We start from the raw sequence: 17,633 nt of genomic DNA on the forward strand, positions 1-17,633 counted from the left end.
CAGAAGACTCTGGGGCTGTTTAAGGAGAAAGACTTCCTAAGAGTCAACACAGAGCTCATGAAGGATTTGAAGTATAAGAAACCAACCTTGGAGCTTCCCTGGTGGTGCAGTAGTTGAGAGTACGCCTGTCGATGCAGGGGACGCGGGTTCGTGCCCCGGTCCGGGAAGATCCCACAGTGAGCCATGGCCGCTGAGCCTGCGCGTCCGGAGCCTGTGCTCCGCAACGGGAGAGGCCACAACAGTGAGAGGCCCGCGAATGGCAAAAAATGGAGCAGGTGATGCTGAAATTATCCAGCTGATTCTATTTGTCTTTGCTGCCCAGAGCTGCCTCCTCTTCCCTTTCTTTTTTTTTTTTTTTTTTTTTTTGCGGTACGCGGGCCTCTCTCACTGCTGTGGCCTCTCCCGTTGCGGAGCACAGGCTCCGGACGCGCAGGCTCAGCGGCCATGGCTCACGGGCCCAGCAGCTCCGCGACATGTGGGATCTTCCCGGACCGGGGCACGAACCCGCGTCCCGTGCATCGGCAGGCGGACTCTCAACCACTGCGCCACCAGGGAAGCCCCTCTTCCCTTTCTTACTACACAAATGCAAAGGCCGTGATCCCTTCTCTGAGAAGAAAAACACAGCTTTTGATCTGAGTTTCCACCAGACTCGGCAAATTCACAGGACAGGAGAGTAAATGTTGGCCAAGAGTTCAAAGAGCTCAAGGAGCTGGATCTTAACCTGGAGTTTGTCTAAGCCGCACCCTGAGGTGCTCAGCAAACTTGAGCAACAGGTGGAAGGGCTGGGGGCGGGCGTCTGGACCCCTGAGTGTTCCTGGACACGGCCTCCAGGCTGGAGAGAGGTGGGGAAGACCGGGTGGGGTGGGAGGAGGGACGGGAAGGAGGGGCTCCCAGGGCCCACCCCTGATCAAAGAGTTGCTCTATGCTATGTTTTATTCCTTGGCTTGAATTCAGCTTATGTTTAAAGCTATCATCCATGTGAAAACCATCCCACTAGACCATCCTTTTTCTGATGAGGAAACTGAGGGCCATAGATAGGAAGGGACTTGGCCAGTCCGTTTCCTCACCAAGAGGGAGCAGACAGGCTGGCGGGACGGCCCCCCCTCCCACCATGGTTTCTCCTTAAGACCCAGCTTGGTGCCCATCCAGACCAGCCCCAGTTGCTGGATTCCCCCAACCGCTTCCTGGGAGCCTTAGTGGCCAGATGACTAATTTGAATATCGAACGTTTCCCTGCCAAGAGGCTTTGTTCTAAGAACAGAACCATCCGCCAACAGCTACCACAGACCAATAAAGGTACCGATTTTTCCACAAAGACTGTAACAACCTTTGAAATGAAAATCCTTGCTCTACTAGGGCTGCAATTAAGTAAGCATCTTTCCCCTGAGGTCCCTCCTTCCATCAAGACCTTGAGCTTATCCTGGTTTGCTCCTCCCCTCTCTGCTTCGATGCACAGAGCACACAAAGAAAGTCCAAACTCCCTCCAAAGTGTGGCTTAAGAGGAGGTGTGTGGGCTTTGAAGTCAAACAAGGCGAGGTCAACATCCCGACCCAGTCACGTACCTGATCTCAGGCGAGTGAGTGAGGCTCCCAGAGCCTCGGCTCGCTCAGCTGAAAAGATGGGAAAGAGCGCCACGTACTGTTGCAAACAGAACCACCTGGCCCAACAGGCACTCAAAAAGCAGTAGTTGCAACCCAAGTGTCCATCAAGGGGAGAATGGATGAACTAAAAACTCACACAATGGGATATTATTCAGCCTTAAAAAAAAAAAAAAAAAAAAAAGGAAATCGATAAGGCTCCAACATGGATGAATCTGAGGACGTCCTGCTGACTGAAATAAGCTAGACACAAAAGAAAAAAATACTATATGATTCCACTTATATGAGGTACCTGCAGTAGTCAGATTCATAGAGACAGAAAGTAGGTGGGTGGGTGCCAGGGGCTGAGGGAGGGGAGGATGGGGCGTTAGTGTTTAATGAATAGAGTTTCAGCTCTGCAGGATGAAAAGAGTTCTAGAGACGGATGGGGGTGATGGCTGTACAGCAATGTGAATGTACTTAATGCCACTGAACTTAAAAATGGTTAAGATGACGGGCTTCCCTGGTGGCGCAGTGGTTGAGAGTCCGCCTGCCGATGCAGGGGACGCGGGTTCGTGCCCCGGTCCGGGAGGATCCCACATGCCGCGGCTCGGCTGGGCCCGTGAGCCATGGCCGCTGAGCCTGCGCGTCCGGAGCCTGTGCTCCACAACGGGAGAGGCCACAACAGTGAGAGGCCCGCGTACCCCCCCCCACCAAAAACAAAACAAAAACAAAAACAAAAATGGTTAAGATGGTATGTTTTGTGTTATGTGTATTTTACCATAACTTAAAAAATAATAAAGAAAAATAATTTTTAATGAGCTGAATTCTGTTGATACATACCCTAAATGTACTTTGCTCAAAGGTAATACATAGTGAAACCACTACTTCCCTTTTTCTATCTCCTATAACTAATACAGCCTAAAAGAAATAAAAAGCAGTAATTCTCAAAGTATATAGTCTGGAGACCTTTGGGCGGCCCTGAGGCCCTTTCAGGGAATCCATGACAGAAAACTTTTGTAACAACACTAACATGTTATATATCCTCTTTATTCTCATAAGCGTACAGTGGAGTTTTCCAGAGGCTCCAGTAACATGTGACATCCCAACAGACTGAACGCAGAAGCAGGTAGGAGAATCCACCTGTCTCTATTAAGCCAGACATAAAAGAGGTTCGAAAAATGTAAAACAATGCTATACTTCTCACTAAATTTTTAAGGAAAATAAAGATTAAAAAAATAAAAAGATGTTATTTATATCAACATGGGCACATTATCCTTTTTTAACGAATCGACAGTTCTAAATTTCAATATCTCGTATGGTAAATACCAGTAGATATAACCCACGTGAACTAAAGCTCTTTGAGGTCCCTAATAATTTGTAAGAGTGCAGAGGGGGCCTGGGATCAGAAAATCGCAGAATCACTGTTAAAAGGTAACCTTAGCGAGGTAGTCAATGCCCTGCGCGATCCCCTCCAGCCACTCTTGAGTGGAGCCAGCTGCCCAGAGGTCTCTAATTCACTGAGAAGGACGGCTGCCCGCCCATCACTGCCTGGGAAGTGGCTGGATTACCCCCCTCCTCGGGGCTATGGTTGTTGTTCTCAAGGTGTGGCTCCAGGACCTCACCAAAGAAATGTGAATCCTTTGGTCCCATCAAAAACCTACTGAATCTGAACTCTGGAGGGGGTGTCCAGGGATCTATGTCATAATTAGCCTTCCAGGTGATTCTGAAGCACACTGACATTTGAGGTTCATCGGACTAGACGGTCACAGAAATTGACTGAGAATCACAGAAGACAGCTGTCAGAGCTGGGAGGTTATGCGCACGGGGGTCACCTGGGGGACCTGGTTAAAAACGCATATTCTCATTGGGCAGATCACAAAGGGGGCCGGTGAGTTTGCATTTCTAGCAAACTCCCAGGTGACGCTGATGCTGCTGCCCGCCCCCTCCCCGACTCCACACCTCACCTGAAAGCCCAGGGCCATCCAGTTCAGCACCTCTTAGCCTTTATGGAACTGCTAAGGTTCTGATGAAAGTTAGGGACTCTTCCTGGAAAAATGCGTGCGCCTGTTAAACTCTGGGGGCAGTTTCCAGATGTTCCAGACCTTCTGAAGTTCACCTAAAGGATCACTGACTCTTTTGTTACCCTCTCTTTCTCATCTCGTGACATCTATCCCTGAGTTAAGGGGTTTCATACGCATTTTCGGTCACTCGTCCCCTCAGGCTGGCAGTGCCTTCTCTCTCAGATCCCCCCACCCAAATCCTACTCACCTCCCTGGGTCCAGTTCAAATGCTCCTTCCTTTGCTAAAAGTTAACTGTGTTTTCTTGTGGGCCCCCAGAGTAAGCTGGACCTCCATTACAGTCCTTTCTGCTGCCTTATTCCCTGGGTGTCTGTTACGTGCCTGTCTCCCCAAGAGCTGTTTAAGCCCTCAAAAGTTGTCACTCATCTCTAGATGTCCCCCGAAACTGGCACACAATAGATGGTGCACAGCTACTTGCTGGATGAACCAGTTCTTTACAATTGACACTGGTCAAAACATTTCTGACATTTCAACAGATTTGTCACGCTCCAGCCCTCCCCGCAATTACGGGCCACCTCTGTTTCACAGCAGTTAGGATTCTTCTTACGAACGTCCAATTCAAAAGGATAAGAAAGAAAATGGAAAAAAGAGGTGGAAGAGAAAGAAACGGGCACACAACCCCACACCTTCCCTCTCCCTCTAGATGCTGCATGTGTGGCACCACAGCAGTGGGAGCCAGAGTGTCAAGGGCCTGTCGTAACCTATCCACAGGGCCTGGGGGCTGGGCCAGGGGAGGAGGCAGACAGGTGAGAGCAACTCTGACGCATGGGGCACTCGAGGTGATGGCACAGCCGGGTGGGGTCGTGTCCTCTGGGCACACAGAGGGCAGTGGGAGGGGGTTGGGTTTTGGGGGCTGGGGACCAAGCAGAGCCAGAGATTGAGAAAGGGTCAGCTAAGAGGTGACAGGGACCCAAACACCTGCTTCACAGTTTTATTTGGGGCTGTTTCCTTCCCAATCCCTAAAGGCTGAGGCAGCTGCCATTCAAGAACCTAGAACCAGCACTTCATTTCTCTCCCATCACCAAATGCTTCTCACCAGTCCGAGATGCACCTGAGTGATCCAAACACCTGGGAGAGGGTGACAGGCAGTGCATCGCACCTTGGTCTGGGATGCTGACTTCTAGTCCAGCCGAAAGAATTAGATGGGGGCCCCCCTACGATAAGCGTTAAACCTACAACAACTCTCTACTAATTCCGACATCGACTACAAACTTGGGGCTGCTTTCCGGGCCTTGCACAAGGACACGTCCTCCTTCCTGTCCCATGAGCCCGGGTCTCATTCCAAATAAGTCAGTTTCTCACAGTCCCCACCCTTCACCCTCATGGTCTCCATCCGTTCCAAGCTGAATTGTGTCTCCCCCAAATTCCTATGAAGTCCTAACTCCTAGTACCTCAGAACGTGACTGTATTTGGAGGTAAGGTCTTTAAAGAGGTAATTAAAGGAAAATGAGGTAATTAGGGTGGGCCTGATCCAATGTGACTGGTGTCCTGATAAGAAGAGGAAATCTGGACAGGGACACACACATACAGAGGAAATGCCATGGTGAAGACACAGCAAGAAGAGGGCCATGTACAAAGCAAGGAGAACCGCTTTAGAAGAAACCAACTGTGTAGACACCTTGATCTTGGATTTCTGGCCCCTAGAACAGTGAGATAATACATTTTGCTGTTTAAGCCCCCCAGGCTGTGGCACTTGGTTATGGCAGCCCTAGCTGACTAATGTACCATCTAAATCATCTTTATCTCTCAAAATCAAGGTTACTTCAAACTAATTCAAGACACTGTGATTCAATTCAAGCCAAAGGAAGCTCTTTAGCTGTCCACACTCTGGGCTGTGGCAGTGGGGCTCTGGCCTCAGTGGAGGGTGTGATACCCAAGCATCTTGTCATGACGTTGCCGGAGGCGCCTGGTGTCTTACTGAATGAGTCAGATTACTGCTCGAATCAAGAAGTTCCTCTTCCAAGGCACCATCTTACTAATTAAAATCATTCTTGGAGAAGAGTTACTCGCCAAATCAAAAATGGGATGGCTGTGACCCTCGCTGGCAATGGTACCTCCTATGAGCAGCAGACGGGCTAGGGCTGGATGAGAGATGTGGTGAGATGCTCTCGTGCTCTTTGTCAATTAATTCGATCTATTCTTCTCTCTTTGGAGTGTTAGGAAACATCTTTTATCCTCTTTGGAATTACCCAGACGTAGCTGGGCATCGGGGTCCAGGGCCCACGAACAGAGGAGCAGGTACCCTGCTCAGATGAGGGCAGCTATGGGGGGGTGCAGCCAGGCCAGATGCTGCTGCTTTCAGTGAATTCAGTGAAAGGTGGCAGCCGCACCCATCACACATCATCCAAACCCCAGTGGGCATCTTTGAAAGGCATCCAGAGCTTGTGGCACACGGGTGACACCTAGAAGCCTCGCACACCTCTCAAAGGATACTTGGGGCCTGATGCAGGGCTTTTAGGTTCTGGCGCTGTCTGTAATCACAGATGTCACTCCTCAGCAGAGATATCAAATCCCTGGCAGGAGGCCAGGAGCTGTCACCAATAAGAGGTGGGTTTCACCAGCCTCTCAGCCAGAGAATTGAGAAGAACCGGCTCCAAAACAGAGTTCAGCCCCCATTTCCCAATTTCAGAGAAGCAGGGGAGCCCCATGCGCCATCCCCACCCCGCTGCTCCCCTCATCACCCCAAATACACACACAGAGAAATGCACCGTCAGCCGGGAAGGACCAGCCCCGCTCTGGCGCCAGCTTCACCTGAACCCATCGGTGAACTCACTTCTCATTAAAGCCACAGAAAATTCAAGGGGACAGAGATAAGTCCGATCAACGGGAAGAAGGAACGAGGAAGGCAAAAGAAGAACAAAAACCTTGCGGAGATCATTGCTCACAGGGCCCCAAACTTACTGGTTCCTGGAAGTAGAGCTGGTAATCAAAGGCAGGATTGGCTTTGATTATCTCCATTGGGGACACTTTGGGATTTGCTGGTATGAAGGGAGTATTCAAGCTGGCCACTGCCCTGTGGAAAGAAGAGGTGTCAAGACACAGACCCCATAAGAAGACAGTCTGTAAGGACCAGAAAGGACCTCATGTGTCAAAACCCAAGCTCAGAGTGGGAGAGCGCTACACACAAGATCTCACACCAGCAGTGCAGGGAGAACGGGACCTGAAACCATACTTCTTGACTCTCCAGCCCAGTGTGTGTGTGTGTGTGTGTGTGTGTGTGTGTGTGTGTGTGTGTGTGTGTGTGTGTGTTTTGCCACTAAAATGCAGTATTTCTCACCTACTTGCCTTCGACAAAGATACACGCACGTTACGTGCAGTATATCCACCTTGATTAGAATACGTGAACAGTACAATCTTTCTCTAGTTTGTAAAAACACAGTCATTTCTTCCTTCCTTCACTCACTGTTTCCTCTGTGTTGAGTGTAATTCCACGCCACATACTAGGGGAGAGAAAATATAAAACCAATACTCCGAGAGCTTATTACAGTCTAATAAGGAAGGCTAGTCAAATACACCCATGACTATATTATGAGATAGACTGCAAAATGAGGCATAGGAATTCCTACAAAATACCACAGGAATTCAAGGAGATAAAGGATTTCTAGGTTTGGGCATCACGGAAGACCTTATGGAAGAGATAGCATTTGAACTTGACTTTTACATGTGGGGGAGAGGTAGGGAGGGGAACCAATACCTGCAAGGGAAACATCATGAGGTCGCCTGAGCCAGTTCTAGAATGAGGCAAAGCTTGGGGTTGAGTTTGATGGAGCAAGGCGTCTACAGGGCCAGAGTCCAATTGGTTAAAGGGGCATCTTGGGAAATGAAGCCAGAAAGGCTCATGGGACCCAGAACATCAAGAGCCCTGAGTCTGGACTTGAAGCTGCAGAAAACCAAGAAAGCCATGAGGGCTTCTGGGAAGAGGTGAGAGTGGATGGAAGCTGCAGTCAGGAAGTGATGTATCAAGCAGCGATCCATCACGTGGATGCAGAGAGGGGGAGAAGCCAGCAGACTACTGTATTAGTCATCCTGAGGGGAAGAGGATGGCAGCAAAAGGAATAAAAGTGGGTGAATTTGAGAGACCAGACAAAGGCAGAATTGATATAAGTTAGCCAGGACTACATTTAGCCTGGCTGGTCGGCAAAGAATTCCGTATCCCACGCTTACCCTGTGGAAACTTGTTCCCAGAAAAGAAATAGATATATAAAATAGGAGCAATGGTATAATTAGGGCAAATAAAACAATCAATGGAAGGACTGGTGAGGCTTATCCAGCACCAACCAATAGAAATATAATGCAAAAAAATATATATATATATATAATGCAAGCCATATATATAATTAAAATTTTTCCAGTAGCCAAATTAAAACCAGTAAAAAGGAACATGTGAGATTAATTTTAAATATTATTTAATATTAATTAACTTAATTTTAAATTTAATGTTAACTTAAATGTTAATTTAATATTTAATCCAATATATCTAAAGTATTAATAATTTCAACATGTAATCAATATTAAGAATTATTAGTAAGATATTTTACATTCTTTTTTTCATACTAAGTCTTTGGAACCTGGAAGGTATTTTCTACTTATAGCAATCTCAATTCAAACTGGCCACATTTCAAAAGTTCAATAACCACGATTAGACAGTGCAGGTTAGGGTATAAAATAAGTTATACTGATGCCTATAAGTTCCTAATGCTACCACAGGGAACCTATTTTAAGCATTACTTAAATCACAAGTCAAGAAATTCTAGTTTTTACTAAATATTCTGAACAGAGTGGGGGTTTCTTTTGAATCGCTTTGACATATCATTTATTCCATATATAAAAAAATCATCATTAAATGAGGTGATAATATATAAATGCTGCTGCCAACTGCATTAAGATGAAGAAAAAGCTGAACCACAGCCTCCTTCTGGCAGCAGCGTCTCCAGGTGATTGTTAAAGAAAGGATATAAAACAAACAAGTGAATAGACCCTGATTTTAAATAGGTTCCCAAAGCTTATTTCAGTAGAAAGGCGAAACCAAGGATTCAAAGAAATATTCCACATTAAATGTGGGCTTTTTTTTCCTTTTCTTTCATTCATTGTCTGGCTAGAAAGGCAGAGATTTGCGCTGTTAGCAATATCCTTAAATAAAACATGCTCCCAGACCCAGAGATGCAGGGTCCCATCCTGGACAGCCCTGCGACAGGGTCTCAGCTCCCTCCCGCCCTCCCAGAAAGGAGGCAACAGGGCTGCTTTGATGAGAGCAGACGTAGAATGAGCAACTACTCCAGAATCAACAGCAGGCAGGGTGGAAACAGCACAGGAGAAGAGGAACGGGAAACCAGAGCGCGCCTGCATCTCCGATCTGATGGTACTCTGCACAAAACCTCACTTGGTTCACGTTAAATCTTTTAAAATTCTCACAGGAGAACTAGATTAAGTTTAATAAAACAACAACAAGGTGGAGACCATATGTTGTTGCTCTATTTCTTTTTGTTCCCCTCAAGGAGCATCTAACACAGCCTGCAGAGTAACCTTTTGGTGAACTTGATTCTTAAGAGCTTTCTTATCTCACTTTTGAATGACAGAGAGAGAAGCTAAAGAGATCAAAACAGCATGCAAAAACTTTAAAAATACTTTAGGAAATGTGTGATTCTTTCTGGTCTTTGAGATCATCCAGCCATTTGAGCTGGGGTTGAGCTGAACAAAGTTTCTCCAGTGTTTCCATGCCTATAAACTCAGCCAAATAAAAAGTAACTGGATTAGTTAGGGAAACACAGATGGCTGCTAAGGATGTTGTTTTAATTAATTTGCTAAGATCCGAGGCTGAAATGGGAGGTCAGACAGACTTTAACTGCAGTTACCAGCTCAGATGGGGTGTGGCCACAAAGACCACCTGACTCTCCAGGTTCAAAACCCATCATCTGAAAGCTCCCACTTGTGCCCTGAAATGTCATTCTGAGAATGATTATGAGTGATGTGATGGCGATCATGACATATCATTCCAACCTGACATCTGGTTCTTTTTGCAACTGTATTTTGCAGGTTGAAGAGTCGGGTAGGAGTGACCATTACCACTTTGTGGTTGAAGATACCAGGGCCTAACGGGTGAAGTGATTTGTCACGTAGCCAGTTCAGGGTAAAAGTGAAAGCCACATTTTCTGACTCTGACCAGGGCTAAAGTGTCTCCTGCCACTCAGTTCTATGACTCTGACATCCCCTGCTGCCTCACTTCCTCCCCTCAAAGTCCACCCTCATTTTCCTGCATTCCCACTGGCACTCAGGCCCTGAATTATTCGTTGCATTACTGGTGATTGGGACAGGCCTTGAGCCCAAGATGTTAGCTCATTAAACCCTCCCTACTTATACACCAATGAGCTGAGGGGCTACGGTGTCACCTTCCCAGATAATAACCCATTATTTTCAAGAAGTTTTATGGAATTCAAGACCTGAGGAAGGAGTCTAGGGAATTCAAGTCCAGTCTGACCCAAATTCTTGATGCCCGAGGCCTAATTACCTCACTCTCTTGGGGTAGAAGAGAGCCATATTCCACACCAGCATGCCACCCCAGTCGTGGCCAATGAACACAGCTTGAGCGATGCCCTAGGAGGACAAAGAAGGGGGCTGAGTGTGAGTAGCTTTCCGGCACAGGAGATGGGATGCTGAGAGCCGGAGGCCTGGGGCTCCCCGTAGGCCTAACCGCAGCAGCTACGCCCAACACCCGCCCTCTTGAAGCCTCTGGTGCCATGTACGGGCCCCGCCGACCCTGCACACAAATGGCTGGCCTTTTAAATCTTCTCAGAAGACTGAGGCCATTGGCCATGAATTCCCTCTCTACCTTCCCACAAATCAAACTTTGTTCACCTCCTTTCCTCCCTTTTGTCTTCACGTTAGAATGACACCGCCCCTCCCCTCCGTGCTCATCTTTCACTGAGTGGTTATTATTCTGTTCCCCATTCTTTCGGATCTTTTCTACAAGCCTCAAAAGCATCCTTTACCTCCCAATTTCTCCCTGCACCTTCCTCTCCTCTGCTGCTGTAATCACGAACGACCACAGCTCCCTTCATGCAGGATCTTCTGTGTCACAGGCCCTTTATCTGGAATCCTTCCAGTAACCTTCGAACTCACATTTTACAAATGAAAAGATGGCTCACAGCGGGCGGGTGACTTGCCCAGGCTGCAAGGATGGTAAATGGGGGAACCGCCATTCAGACCCAGGTCTCCTAACCTAAAATCGGGCTCCCTCCTCTATGCCACCCGCTGAGCGCTTTAGGGGCTCCAATCCGCCCCGGCCCCACCACCAGCTGGAAAGGTGGTTCCTTGCCTCAGCTCTCTGCCACACTCCGTCTCCTGTGTTCTCCCGCTTTTCACAACGGTTTATATCAGGTGCCTCCGAAACGACCTTCCTAAGTCCCTCCAGTGGCTTCTTCCCTGCTACGCCCAAGTCCACTGAAACTTCTCTCTTTAAGGCTACTAATCACTAAAAATTTTGTTCCCCTCTTGGTTCTCATTCTCCCGATCGTTCTGCAGTGTGAGTGAAACAAATGCTGCCTGGCGTATCAGTAAACAAAGGATGTTGCAGCCACCAAGCCACTGCAGTCACCCCGCTGGGGAACCCTCAGGGAACTCAGGATGGAGACGAACAGGCTGCCCACTGCCAAGCCCTCAGTCACTGCAGCCACCCTCAGTGGGGCACCCGGAGGGGATTCAGGATGGAGAAAAGCAGGATACCGGCCCCAGCTAGCAGAGGTGCGTGTCGAAGGAATGATTTCTATGAGCCCAGACTCTTGCACCTTCCAATACAGAGAAAAATGCTAAATTCTTTAACTTGAGATACGTGGTTTTCTTTAATCAAGAGTAACCTTTTGATGTTCCGACTACCTAGTCTTTGTTGCAGAAACTACTATATATCCTGCCTCCTCTCTTACCTCCCTGGAAGCCGTCTCAGAGCTATCTGAGATGCTGTATCGGGCTTACGTCCTCAGTTTGTCCACCAAATAAAACACAATTCTCAACCTTTAGGTTGTGCTTTTTTTTGTAGTCAATAGCAGCATGAGGCATTTCCTTTGAAACATTCTTCCCTGGGCTTCTGTGAAACTCTGCTTTCCAGACTCTTCTTACTTCCCTGAGTCTACGACTCCCTCTCTACCTCTCACTTGGGACTATTCCATGGCTCAGCCTTCAGGCCTGTCGTTGGGGAGCTCATCTCCTCCAAAGGCTTCAGGCACCACCTCCAGGTGGCAAATGACCACCTCATCTGGTCACCCAGGTTATCCAGGTTGGCCCAGTCTCCTTCCCACATATCCTAGTCATGACTGGGCCGGGGACGGACACCTGACCCAGCTGGCCAGCAACCACAGAGACTCCCTCTCAACCATCAGAATACGAGACGTTCCCAGCCAGTTGGAAATCTTCTAGAAAAAGTCAGGAGTGGGGCGGCCACACTGGGCCTTAGCTATCCCCATCACACTCAAAAGTTCCAAAGCCAGTTCCACAGGACTGAGAATCTGCAGGGGATGGGACATGACATTGTTACCGCACGTCCTACACCAGGCCCTGCTGTAGATCTGGAACTCCTTCGTCATCTCAGCCCCCCTGTACTGTCACTGTCCTGGCTGGGCCCTCTGCCCCCTCAGCCATGCTGCGGGGTCTCCCTTCTGCCACGTGACCTGACTGAAGGTGGCAGAGGGTGTACCTGAGTCTCAGAAGAGTGTGTGTGCTCTGCGGCAGTGTATTCTCGGATGACCACCGTTGATCGTTTTCATTGAGTTTGACATTCCAAACCATGTTAAATGAAGACATTCGATTTTAAATATGTCAAAAGGGATGGAAGTTTTAAGAAGCTGGGAAGTATTAGCCTATCGGATGTTTCCCAACCTTCTTCAGCTGGCACTAAGGCTCTTCATCTGGCTTAAAGCCAACAGAGACATTCTATCCCCTGGAAGATGCTTTTCATGAAACAAGAACCAAACCAATCTCACCTCTATATTCTCCAAACCTGTCTTTATAATCCCTTCCGACCCACCACCCCACCTTCCCCCTCCCATACCGCTCCCTCCAGGGCTCTAACAGCTGACACCTTCAAAGGTCACAGCTTTTCTTTAATTGCCCACTTCCAAACAGAATTCTCCAAAGAGATGAGTTCAAAACAATTACTTACCAACTTATCCAGGAAGGTGACCATGTCCTAAGAGAGAAAACACACACACAAAATCAGAACTGTATTTATCACCTCAGCGGCTCCGAGGTCAGAATTACTGTGTTTGCCTTGGTTACAGTCTGAATTGTGTCCCCCACCTTCCCCGCCCTGCGAAATTCATATGCTGAAGCCCAAACCCTAACCCCTGGTACTTCAGAATGTGACTCTACTTGGAGATAGGATCTTAAGTAAAGATGTAACTAAGTTAAATGGGGTCATTAGGGCAGGTTCTGATCCAATATAAGACAGAAGATTTGGACACAGACACATACAGAGGAAAGACAAGAACAACAAGAGAAGCCACCACAATGAGAAGCCTGTGCACCGCAACGAAGAGTAGCCCCTGCTCGCCACAACTAGAGGAAGCTGGCAGGCAGCAACAAAGACCCAACTCAGCCAAAAATAAATAAATAAACTAACTAATTAATTAAAAACAAAAAAAGGCAACAACAGATATGTCCAGAGGGCCAGACTGCACACCCCTCCTGGCAGCAGTGGCATGAGAGCAGAGTACGAACTGCAGTGGCTGGAGTCATGGCAGGACAGGCATTTAGAAAGTTTCTTCCCTTCTCTGGCCAAGTGTTAGTTGAAAGAAGTGCAGCCAAACCTGTATCCAAAGGAGGCATTATGCTTCCAGAAAAAACTCAAGGAAAAGTATTGCAAGCAACAGTAGTTGCCGTTGGATCGGGCTCTAAAGGAAAGGTTGGAGAGATTCAACTAGTTAGCATGAAAGCTGGAGATGAAGTTCTCTTCCCAGAATATGGATGCACCAAAGTAGTTCTAGATGACAAGGATTACTTATTTAGAGATGGTGACATTCTTGGAAAATACGTAGACTGAAATAAGTCACTATTGAAATGGCATCACTGAGACTGCCCATTCCACTGAAGTTCTGAACTCTTTTCATCACGTAAATAATTTCCATGTTTCTCTTTTATAATAAACTAAGGGGGAAAAAAAAGTAAGCACAGATGACAGGTTCCATTGATGAAATGACACACATATTTTTTTAGAAGGAGGCTCACAGTATTGGTGTAATTCACTTCAATCATTTATTTTCATCTTCCCGCCCGCAAAGAGAGGGGAACAATTATTGAATGGTGTCAGGAGGTCTTTTGAACCCTCTGTTATATGGACTGAATGTCTGTGTCCCCTCAAAATTCCTATGTTGAAGCCCTAATCCCCAGTGTGACTGTATTTGAAGACAGGGTCTTTACAGAATTACAGTTAAATGAGGTCACGAGGGTGCGGCCCTGACCTGATAAGATTAGCGTTCTTGTAAGAAGAGTCCCAGAGAGCCGGCTCTCTCTCCCTGCCATGTGAAGACAGTGAGAAGGTGGTCACCTGCAGGCCAGGAGAGGGTGCTCACCAGAACCTGACCCTGCTGGCACCCAGATCTCGGAACTGTGAGAAACACATTTCTGTTGTTTAAACCACCTGGTCTGTGGTGTCTTGTTATGTCAGCTTGTTATGTGTACATTAGTCGGCTTGTTATGTCAGCCCAAGCCGACTAATGTACACATTAATGGAGAATTTAGCTGAGGGTTTCCCAGAAATCCTATAATGTGCAAAGTGAGGTTCCCGATGAGGAACCAACAGACTGTCTGATGTTAAGAGGGTCTCTAAGGGATGAAGGGTGCAGAATTGTGGTCCAGCTACAGTGGTTGAGGTGAGTTGGGACCCCCATCAGTGAGAGGAGTGATTAAAGAGGAATGGGGGGAAATTAAATAGGTGCAGGGACGCCTTTACCTTCTCCTTCTAGGACCCCCAGCTGATGTTGTCCAAACCACTCCCTTAGCACTACAGTTTTATTCCTAGCATCTCTCTGCTTTCTTCTTTCTTTATTATTCCTTTAACTTTGGAGTTCTCAGACTGGCTCCTCAGATTTGTCCAAGCACGGACAAGTCCCATGCTCCCCTTATGAGACATCAAGCCTGCATGTGGGGCCTGATGGGGTGCTCCAGGCAGAGATGTGACCCTCCTAGATGAAGGCTTTCTGTAATTTTAGCATAATCACTGGCATCGCCAGTTTTCTGGCCAAGCGGGAGGCTGTTTCTTCCTCTCGGTCCCTCCAGCCTTTGCTTTTGCTCCAGGGCTGATGGAGGTTTGGGTGACAGTCTCTCCTCACCTCAGCCTTGGCCTTCCCCTGCAAGCTCTAAGATGAGGGTCCCTCTCCCGATGGTGCGTATGCCTATCTTAGAACAGGAACACCTCTGCAGTCCCCAGTCCACACACTAACTCCCTAGGTCTGGCCAACAATGTGTTTACCACAAAAAAGTGATTTTTAAAAATTCTCAGAAGGGAAAGGTGATACGGTGGGGGTAGCTAAGAGCAGGAGCATGGGAGCTACTGCAGGGTTTAAACCTGGCTCTACAAGCTGTTGACCTCAGGCAATTACTTAACCTCCCCATGACTCAGTTTCCTCTTCCATCAAATACTTAGAAAAGTACTTGATATACAGTCAACGTTGGCTATTATTTCAAAATACTTCGACTTTCAGAAAGAATTTGTACCCAAATGTTGTGAAATGCTGCTTTCCTAGGATTTAAATGAACACCCACACTTCTGTCTTATATCAATGAAAACAAAAGGATGGAGAAGAAGTTACAGATGTTACCCAAAAATCCTTACGTTGCATAACACTTCCATGGAATATTCTTCTATTTCTGCAATTAAAAATAAAAGAAATACACTTAATTTGCATGTTTAAAAATTACCAGAAAACTAAAAGAGCCCCTTTGGCAAAAAAAAAAAAATATCTTATTAAATTCTTAGGTTGATATAGTCTGCTTGTTTATTTTTGTTGTTGTTGCCTGTGCTTTTGGTGTCATATCCATGAAACCATTGCTAATACCAACATCATGAAGCTTTTCCACTATGTTTTCATTTAGGAATTTTAGTGTCATGTCTTCAGTTTAAGCCTATAATTCACTCTGAGTTGTTTTTTGTGGATGGTGTAAGATAAGGGTACAATTTCATTATTCTGCATATGGATATTCAGTTTTTACAACACTATTTGTTGAACAGACTGTCCTTTCCCCATTGAGTGGCCTTGGCACCCTTGTTGAAGGTTATCTGACCAGATACACAAGGGTTCATTTCTGGACTCTCTATTCCATTGGTGTGTATGTCTGTCTTTATACCAATACCATACTGTATTGATTACTGTAGCCTTGTAATGTATTTTGAAATCAAGAAGTATGAGTCCTCCAGCTTTATTCTTTCTTAAGATTGATTTGACTATTTGTAGTCTTTTGTGGCTCCATATGAACTGTAGAATTGTTTTTTCTAGTTTTATAAAAAATGTCATTGGGATTTTGATAGGGATTGCATGGACTCTGTAGATTGCTTTGGGCAGTATGGACATTTTACCAATAATAGCAATTCCAGAAAAGAAAAAGAAAGAAAAACAGAGAAAACAGGAGAAAAAAATTTTCAAAGAAATAATTCAAGAAAATTTCCAAGAACTGAAAGTTAAATGTACCCAGAAAAGTAGATGAAAAAAGACCCATATCATAGCACAATATAATAACATTTTAGAACACAACAGATAAAGATCCTAAAAGTCTCAAGGGTAAGGAAAAAAGGTACCATGGCACTGGAATGCTGTATAGCAACAAGGGAAGCTAGAAAATACTAGGACAAAGGCTTCATAATTTTAAGGGAAAATAATTTGTTACTTAAAATCTACTGCCAAATGATCTGAAATTTATATACAAATGATCTGAAATGTACATATATGCATTCCAAATCATTGCACTTGGCTTTAGAATTAATGTTATGTATAATCTTTGACAACAGTTAACATGTAAATTATGTTTTTATTTTAAAAAAAGAGTCATAATTAGGGTATGACCGTAAGTCCCAGTTTGTCCAGGACAGTTTTAGTTTATGTGTTATTCTTAATAGTTTCTCTTTTAATAGTGTTGAGTTTGAATGATAAATTATATTACTAAGTAATGCCCAGGGGATTCAGGGAAGATTGCAGTATAAATAAAAATAAACATTTAAATAATGAAATTAAAAAAAAAAAACCTTAGATGTCTTTCCTGAATATTTGGACTGAAGTCCTTCCTTTTGTCTAAGATGCTTCTGCGTTGTTCAAGAGGCAGTAAGGAGCAGCTGAGTCGACACCATGACATTTAGGGAACAACCATGGAAGCACATCTGGCATGACAGGCTGAGTGGCCTGGTGGTGGCCTCCTGAGTGACCGAGAGCCCCAGCCCACGTCAACACGACAGGCCTGACGTGCATGCAGCCGAAGCAGCTCAGAAAAGGGGAGGTGAGCTGCTGCTTGGCTTGCTACGCTGCTAAGAGCATCACTGAGCACGGGAGGACCAGCGACTGCTGCACACCTGGCTGCTTCCCATTCCCGCCTCCACCCAGGGTTCTTAAAGGTTTGGGGCTGAGGATCCCTCTGAAACTGATAAAAACAATGGACTCCCCCCTCCCCAAGGAAAATGCTCATAGACCCACACATGTTCTCAAGGGTTCACAGGTCCCTGACACCCATCCTTGGATAGACTCCCACTGGGATCCGTAGACGCTGGGTTAAGAATCTGGCCTATGAATTACCATGTGATCTAGCGGTTCCACTTCTGGGTATATACCCCAAAGAACTGACAGGAGCGACTCAAAGAGATATTTGTACACCCATGTTCATAGCAGCAGTATTCACAGCAGCAACCCAAGTATCCATCGATGGATGAATGGATAAACAAACCGCGGTCTATACATACAACGGAATATTATTCATCCTTAAAAAGGAAGGAAATTGTGACATATGC

General features: G+C 46.3%; 1 protein-coding gene and 1 pseudogene across 3 annotated transcripts in view; one reads left to right on the forward strand and one right to left on the reverse strand.

The window, feature by feature from the left end:
- EPHX2 (epoxide hydrolase 2) overlaps positions 1-17,633 on the reverse strand; it is a 57,633-nt gene that overhangs the window by 13,857 nt on the left and 26,143 nt on the right. For all 3 annotated transcript variants that reach the window (XM_065879370.1, XM_065879373.1, XM_065879371.1), the window contains 4 exons: positions 15,477-15,511; positions 12,807-12,833; positions 10,164-10,249; positions 6,560-6,671 (listed from right to left, as the gene is read on the reverse strand). In XM_065879370.1, the coding sequence (XP_065735442.1) occupies positions 6,560-6,671; positions 10,164-10,249; positions 12,807-12,833; positions 15,477-15,511 (260 nt within the window). The remainder of the gene's footprint in view (positions 1-6,559; positions 6,672-10,163; positions 10,250-12,806; positions 12,834-15,476; positions 15,512-17,633) is intronic.
- LOC136124643 (10 kDa heat shock protein, mitochondrial pseudogene) lies at positions 13,380-13,685 on the forward strand (annotated as a pseudogene).

The sequence above is a fragment of the Phocoena phocoena genome, chromosome 6 (genome assembly GCF_963924675.1).
Source record: "Phocoena phocoena chromosome 6, mPhoPho1.1, whole genome shotgun sequence".
Classification (NCBI taxonomy): Eukaryota; Metazoa; Chordata; class Mammalia; order Artiodactyla; family Phocoenidae; genus Phocoena; species Phocoena phocoena.